This window comes from Gekko japonicus, unplaced genomic scaffold, assembly GCF_001447785.1.
Source record: "Gekko japonicus isolate JY-2015 unplaced genomic scaffold, Gekko_japonicus_V1.1 scaffold1560, whole genome shotgun sequence".
In the NCBI taxonomy this organism is placed as follows: domain Eukaryota; kingdom Metazoa; phylum Chordata; class Lepidosauria; order Squamata; family Gekkonidae; genus Gekko; species Gekko japonicus.
Genome location: NW_015161998.1, coordinates 381,335 through 389,445, shown reverse-complemented (window position 1 = coordinate 389,445; position 8,111 = coordinate 381,335). Strand labels below are relative to the sequence as shown.

The following is an 8,111-nucleotide window of genomic DNA, read 5'->3' as shown; positions in this document are numbered from 1 at the left end:
TTGGAAGGGAGACCACCAAGGGAGTCCAAGGTTGCTATGCTGAGGCAGGCAATGGCAAACCTCCTCTGAATGTCTCTTGCTTTGTGTGTGTGTGTGTGTGGGCTGGCTGACGAGAATCACAGGCATGCTAAACGAGGCAGGCCACATTCCTCCACTCCTCGATTTGTGCCGTGGAAACTCAGGCGTCAGCAACCTGACAAACAGGGGTGTCAGTTTTTAGCCCTCATGATGACTGACAATGTGAAGGGACTGGTAAGGCTGCCAAAACCAGTGCACGGGGCTGCACAGGATGTCAGGCAAAAGACACACAAAGGCTTCGCACGCGCCTCTACTGTTTCCCCAGAGAGAGCAAAACTATACCCAACGTTAATCCAGCCTTCCTTCCACAGAACTCAGTGGGGCACCTGTCCCATGGAGCTCACTTTTCCAGCCACCGACCAGCCCCAGCCCTGCAGACGGCTGTTTCGTGCGCCTTCCACGTGGGAGCAGCTCATACAATCCTAGGCACATTTGCTTAGTAGGTGAAAGAGTCTTGCTATTAAAAGTGGCGTACACACAGAATGTAAACGAGTGAAGTGTCTCCACATCTTTAACCTCACCCTGTATAAAGTGAGAAAGGTATGCGAAGGCGACCCCTGGTGGCAAGATTGTACCACAGCAATGTTTATGCAACATGTCATAGGTAAATGTGTGTAAGGGAACCCGGAGAGAGTGGAGAGGTGGCGGTGTGTGCGTGTGTGTGTGTGGGGGGGTGTTTAACCCTTACTCTGCTTGCTGTTTCTGCATTCCAAATGGCTCTCTCCAGAGCCTGTTCTTCCTCTGAAGAATTCTGATGTGTTCACCTTTGACACGTACAACTGGATTCAGGGCCTGTGTGTGTTTGTGTGCTGTGAATTGAAGCACAATAGTGGCAGTCGGGAAAGGGTTGAGCACAGACACACACACACACCTTGCATGGTGAGAAACTGTTATCTACCATGTCAGAGTGAACCAAGAAAAATGCTTACACCCCACTGCCGTAGCCCTGAGACAGATAGTGATTAGAATGTGGAACTCGCTGCCACAGGATGTAGTGATGATGACCACAGGAATAAACAGCTTTCAAAGGGGATTGAATGGGTTCATGAAAGATAGGTCTATTAGCCATGGCTACTAGCCATGGTGACTGAGGGGACCCTCCACATTCAGAGGCACTAAACCTCTGGATCCCAGAGCCAGGAGGCAACACCCGGGGAAAGCCTCAGCCTCTCTGCCCTGTTCTTGGCCATCCAGAGGAACTGGTTGGCCACCGTGTGAGAAAGGATGCTGGACTTAGATGGACTACTGTTCTGATTCAGCAGGGCTCTTCTTATGTCCTTCTGTTCCCTTGCTCCAGATTGCCATGACCAAGATGCTTCTATCTTATCTATGGTGTTGCGGTTCTCTCGCACTTGCCTGTGTGTAACGTGCAGCCCTGTGGGTTCCCCGATCTGAAGCAAAAAGGCTCCATCAGAGACTCAGTGTTACATAAGCATAACTCTCAGGTTGTTTTTTACCTCCTACCCCGACAGCAGAGTCATTGGCACTGTAAGTCCAGGTGGAGTTGAGCCACTCAGAGGAGGTCGGGACAAGACGGGATCCATCGCCCGGGAGTGTCCGTAAGTCCGATCGGGCTTCGTTGATCGAGGGACCCTTCACCCCTGCCGGGAGACCACAAGCAGCCATTTACAGGTTGCAGGGTTGCTAATTTTTAGCACACCCTCTTCCCAAAGGCCTAATCTGATATCATTACTTCTAGATGTGATGGCACCCCCCCCCCCAGTGAATAAGCTTACCCGAGGAAGGGCAAACAGAAGAAAGCACTAACATACACACACACCACGAATATCACCAAGGACAGTGACCTTCTACTCAGGCAGGTTATGGATGCCCCTCACACAAACTGGTGGGTCATTCACCCCAGCACTGTTTCTGCCTGACCTGAAGTGGTAACGGAGGAACCACTATCTGCCCTGTTGGGGAAATGTACATGTATCGACAGGTGTACCAGCATGTTTATTTGCCTTTTATTTATTTATCTAGAACATTTCTCTGCTGCTTCTCTGGGAAACCTGCTCTGGCGGCTTAAAGGTAAAACATGATTTAAAAAAAACATGCTTCACTAGGGGAGCAAACAGCTACTCCCCCGGGACCATTTCAGATCAGGAAAATGACTGGGGGGGGGGCTTAATCCCTCATATTATAATTCTGAGCCGAGTCAGGCCCCCACACGCCTGGTTTTTCACTGGGGAAAAATGCCGGGAGCGCCATTAGTGCAACTCCTTGGCTTTGTGTGTAGCGGAGCCCTTAGCAGAAGGAAATCGTTGCATCCAACCCAAGGAACAACCGGTACTGCAGTCTGGCCCTGGTAAACCCTGGTTCAGATGAAGCCTTGCTTCAGAAGAGCCCCGACTGGCTTCCCCAACAACGCTTTTCTCCCAGCATTCATTTCAACGCCAAAGCACTTTGCCAGCCCAGATGTTCAAGGCTCTCAGCTAATTCTACATAAACTTTGCCACAGGGCTGGGCAAGGAAGGAATCCCTCTGATACGATAGGATCCGGCTGCGAAAATGTAAATGGGGAGGGGGATGTGTGACCCCCCCTCCTCATTCTCCAGTGGGGGGCCCCCACAGTGTTTCAAAGGGACACTAGGAGAACCCCGCCCATAACGTCCCTGTTGCACAGAAGGCAACAGGGCTGTGATCTGAAGCCGCACTAGCCAGGGAAGGGCAGGTATTTATATATTTATTTATTAATTAATTTTATATTTACATTTATATCCCGCCCTCCCCGCCATTCGGCAGGCTCAGGGCGGCTAACAACAAATATAAAAATACATTAAAATTCCATTAAAATTTATCTCCATAAAAATAAAGAATATTTTTTAACCCAGTTACTTTTGCTGGTCCAGCTATAAATGCTGGAGGCTCACTGAGGACCCAATCTTATTTGGTCTGATCACTTCGTGTTGACAGAAATGCTTTGATTAGATTAGCAATTTGAATTACACTTGTACTGAAAGTTGACACTGAAAGATCAATGATGAGCCCAACTGTGCTTGTTTATTTCACCTGTGCTTCAGATGGCAGAGGTAACAAAGTTGTCAAAGCAGCCACAATAAGATCTCCTTGCACAACTTTTAGAGGTATATGCCCAGCCAATCTCAACCAGCACATCATTTTCTAAATCAAAAAGTGGGAGTAACACACTCGAGGGCTTCACCTCAGATGTAAAAAAAAAACCCAGATCCCCTCCCCATTCCAAGAGCTACAGTTCAAAGGGAGGACAGTCTTCCTCCATCCCCACCCCCCCTTCCTTGCAGGTGTGGAACTGATGTCTTCTAATTAGAGACTCCAACTGCAAGCCTCGGGGGAATGATTGGCAGGCATCGGGGTGAGGCTGGGAGTTCAAAGACAGCCCCGCTGCTCTCCCCCGTACGCACCCGGAGTCCTCTGCAATCCTCTAAGTACAGAGGCATTTGCATCTGTGTTTCGCCAGGCCCCATCCATGTCCCCGCAGCTGCCCCCGAGCGGCACCTTGGAAGAGCCTACTTGTTTTGAGATTCCGCTCTGCCACCTTACACAAGACAAGCGGAACGGGTCCGGCCTGCCTTCCCCACCCCAGAGGCAGCTGCCTTCCTGTTGGCCCAGCTTACCCCTGTACGAGATGGCGAAGCCCTGGGCTTGCAAGAGCTGGTCCGACTGGAAGGAAAGGATCAGGTAGTCGGTGGGCAGCAGCAGCAGGGGAGCCCCCGGCCTCCGTCGCCCGTCAAACTGGGCCAGCGGCTGGTTGCTGTGTCCATCCCGGAGCTCCAGGCGGTCATTGGGGTCATGCAGGTCAAAGATCCGGAAAGTCAGCTCCAAGGACTCGCAGCCCGGAGGGTGCAGGACCCAGCTGCAGTTGCTGTCGGCCTCGTAGTCGTCTGGGAACTGCGGCGAGTAGATCACCCCGGAGAGATCGCTGAAGTTTCCGTGACAGGCACCCATGGATACTGTGCGGTGGGAAGAGGTGGGGAAACGGGTCAGGAGAAGGCCTCACAGAGTGTTCCAAATGTTCATTGCTCATTCTACAATGCGTCCACATTAGATTTTTTTAATCGCTCCCATAATCCAAGGAACTGCGAGTGACATACGTGGTTCTCTTTCAGATATCGGGTCTGACTAGACATAACCCTTGTGTTTTCCCCACACACACTATGTCTAAAAAGTAAAGGTAAAGGTTCCCTTGCTCGAAAGCCAGTCGAGTCCGACTCTAGGGTTGCGGTGCTCATCTCCGTTTCCAAGCCAAAGAGCCAGCACTGTCCGAAGACGTTTCCGTGGTCATGTGGCCGGCATGACTAAACACCAAGGCGCACGGAACGCTGTTACCTTCCCACCGAAGTGGTCCCTATTTATCTACTTGCAATGTCTTGCTTTTGAACTGCTAGGTTGGCAGGAGCTGGAACTAGAGATGGGAGCTCACTCCGTCATGCGGCACCCGGGTCTCAAACTGCTGAACTACCGACCTTCCACAGCCTGCAGTTCAGCATCTTAACCTATTGAGCCACCGCAGCTCCTACACTATGTCTACTCAGCTCCTTTTGATCAGACGTGAGCTGCAAATTCTGTGCTCGGAAATGTCGGGGGTTCCAATTTAGATCGGGACATCAGTACACTGGGAGAGAAAGGCTTACGCCTTCCATCCGATGCCACTTTTCCAAACTGAAATGGCCCTGAAAAGTCATTATTTGTCCCATTCAGAAAATATCTGTGTCATTATGGGCTACACCTAAGTTTCTACAATGGGGCAAATAGCTCCCCAGGGCAATTTTGTGAAAATGGTGGTGGTGGGGAGCTTAAGCTCCCTGTCTCTGCACATCCTGGTCCCTATCTGTATTGGGCCCCCGCACACCTAGTAACTATGTTCTGAGTGCAAAACCCCTAGCGTACATCTGGACAACAGAGGCAGACATGGAGACATGAGGACAAGTTAATGGCCTGTAGCGAACTAGATTCAAATCCTCATTTGCCGTGAACCTCCCTGTGTGACCTTGGGCCAGTCATGTTCCTTCAATCCAACCTACCATAGAGTTGTTGTGAGGATAAAACGGAGAAGGAAGAGGAACCACAAAGGCCGACCGGAGCTAGACATCCGTAGCTGGTTAGACCAAGATGGAGTGGACCAAGCCATGTTAGTCCGTCTCTAGCAGTAGAAAAGAGTAAGAGTCCAGTAGCACCTTAAAAGGTAAAGGCTCTCTTGCTCGAAAGCCAGTCGAATCCAACTCTAGGGTTGTGGTGCTCATCTCCATTTCAAAGCCGAAGAGCCAGCGTTGTCCGAAGACGTTTCCGTGGTCATGTGGCCGGCATGACTAAACACCGAGGCGCACGGAACGCTGTTACCTTCCCACCGAAGTGGTACCTATTTATCTACTTGCAATGTCTTGCTTTTGAACTGCTAGGTTGGCAGGAGCTGGAACTAGAGAGGGGAGCTCACTCCGTCATGCGGCACACTCGGGTCTCAAACTGCTGAACTACCGACCTTCCACAGCCTGCAGTTCAGCGTCTTAACCACTTGAGCCACCGCAGCTCAAAACCTTAAAGACTAACAAAATATGTGGCAGAGTAGGAGCTTTCCTGTGTCACTGCTCACTTCTTCAGATACAGCTAGAATGGGACTCCATCTGTCCTATTTATTGGAAAGTGGAGTGATTTCAGATGTCCAATGACATTAGCAAATGACAAATACCCTATTACCCCTCTGCATACCTCACCTAAATCCAATCCTGCTATTGTTATTCACATGCTAATGTCATTTGCCTGCTAATGTACTCCTTTGGCAACTGAAGTCACTCCACTTTCCAATAAATGGTTCTGTTGACAATGACAGAGGATGTCTCACTTAGTTAAGTGATATGTTTATAACTTTGGTTTTTTCCTCTTCTTTTTTGACATTATGCACTTCCTCTAAGGAGCTGCGGTGGCTCAAGTGGTTAAGACGCTGAACTGCAGGCTGTGGAAGGTCAGTAAGTTCAGCAGTTCGAGACCCGGGTGCCGCATGACGGAGTGAGCTCCCGTCTCTAGTTCCAGCTCCTGCCAACCTAGCAGTTCGAAAGCAAGACATTGCAAGTAGATAAATAGGTACCACTTCGGTGGGAAGGTAACAGCGTTCCGTGTGCCTCGGTGTTTAGTCATGCCGGCCACATGACCACGGAAACGTCTTCGGACAGCGCTGGCTCTTCGGCTTTGAAACGGAGATGACCACCGCAACCCTAGAGTCGGATTTGACTGGCTTTTGAGCAAGGGAACCTTTACCTTTAAGGTGCTACTGGACTCTTGCTCTTTTCTATGGCTGATTAGAGATTGGAACTCACATCCCTATGATCCCATGCCACACTGACTTCCACTGCCAATTTTGTAGCCCAGTCCAATAATCTTCAGTTTAGGGATAGTTGACAGAGGCCGGAAAAGAGCACCAGAGCCTAAGGCCGTGCAGTGAGGCAAGATTTCGTAACTTCCCCCCAAAGTGAAAAACAAAAGCAGCAGTAATGAAAATAAATGTTTAGCGGAGAGATGCAAAATTTGATCAATTGTTTAGAACATAAAGGAACTGAATTCACAGGACTCTTGAGAATTAACCGAATCACAAAAGCATCTATACAGAAAATCCGGGTTGCTGTAATTACAGCCAGTTAGAACTCAAATGCCACAAAATTAATAAAAAACAAATATTAGGGCGGGGCCATGTGTGAGGAGTTGAGCATCTGCTTTGCATGCAAAAAACCCCCTGGTTCTATCTCTGGTGTCTCCCGCTACAGACAGTCAGTATCTGGAAATACCTTTCTCTGTCTGAGAGCTGCTACCAGTCACACCAGAAGGTGACAGTCTCCGGTTGCTTCCACGTGGGCCTTTTGCACTGCCCTCCCCAAACCAAAGTGGAGGCTTCCATATGACATCACTGTGACATCATTGTCCACCTTCTAGGCTTTCCACTGTGAGGTTTCCCAAACCTGCTTTGCTATGATTTTTCCGGGAAGATCATACCAAAAATGGGTCTCGGACCCGGGTAGATAGGATGATGCAGATCTCCCCACCTCTTGCCCACATCCAGCACTATTTCTTTGCCATTCCCCAACTACCCCCTTTCACAGGTGGGCTGCCAGTTTTTAAAAAAATAATTACTAGCAAGTATATTACGGTAGCGTTTGGGGTAAACCCAATCAAGTAGATAAATAGGTACCACTTCGGTGGGAAGGTAACAGCGTTCCGTGCGCCTTGGTGTTTAGTTGGTAAGGCCACATGACCACGGAAACGTCTTCGGACAGCGCTGGCTCTTCGGCTTTGAAACGGAGATGAGCACCGCAACCCTAGAGTCGGACTCGACTGGCTTTCGAGCAAGGGAACCTTTACCTTTTTTGGGGGGGGGGATTGGCAGTGTCAATGAGCGCATAATGGGAAACTATCCCACACATGAAGCTGCCTTATCCTGAATCAGTCCACCAAAGTCAGTATTGCCTATTCAGACCGGCAGCAGCTCTCCAGGGTCTCAGGTAGTGGTCTTTCAAATCCCCTACTGCCTGGTTCTTTTTAACTGGCAATGCAGAGGATTGAACCTGGGACTTTCTGCATGCCGAGCAGATGCTCTGCCGCTGAGCCACAGCCTGTCCCCATGTGGAAACAGCCTTATTTGGCATAAGGCAACTTCATAAGCCAATGGAAATCACATTACGTTGATACCTGTTGGACCAATCTGTCCTCCATGAGTTCATTCAGCCTCTTTGAAAAGCCATTTGGTGAGGAAATGCATCGTGGCAAGGCTCTTATTTAAAGAAGTGCATTCCTCTATGAATAAAGCCTGTTTTCTTTGTAGCAGGTACTCATTTGCATATTAAGCGACACACCCCCTAATGTAGCCAATCCTCCAAGAGCTTACAGTAGCTCCTGTAAGAAGAGCTCTGTAAGCTCTTGGAGGATTGGCTACATTAGGGGTGTGTGGCCTAATATGCAAAGGAGATCCTGCTACAAAAAGAGCCGGTTGCTCAATCTGACTTGGGAAATTCCTGGAGACCTGGAGACAGTGGCTGGGAAAGGGGTGGGTGGGTGGGGTTTGAGGGAAC

General features: G+C 49.6%; 1 protein-coding gene across 2 annotated transcripts in view; it reads right to left on the bottom strand.

Moving 5' to 3' along the window:
* Positions 1-8,111, bottom strand: part of KREMEN2 (kringle containing transmembrane protein 2) — a 41,783-nt gene that overhangs the window by 5,496 nt on the left and 28,176 nt on the right. For both annotated transcript variants that reach the window (XM_015405436.1, XM_015405437.1), the window contains exons 5-6: positions 3,675-4,010; positions 1,536-1,679 (exon numbers count right to left, since the gene is read on the bottom strand). In XM_015405436.1, the coding sequence (XP_015260922.1) occupies positions 1,536-1,679; positions 3,675-4,010 (480 nt within the window). The remainder of the gene's footprint in view (positions 1-1,535; positions 1,680-3,674; positions 4,011-8,111) is intronic.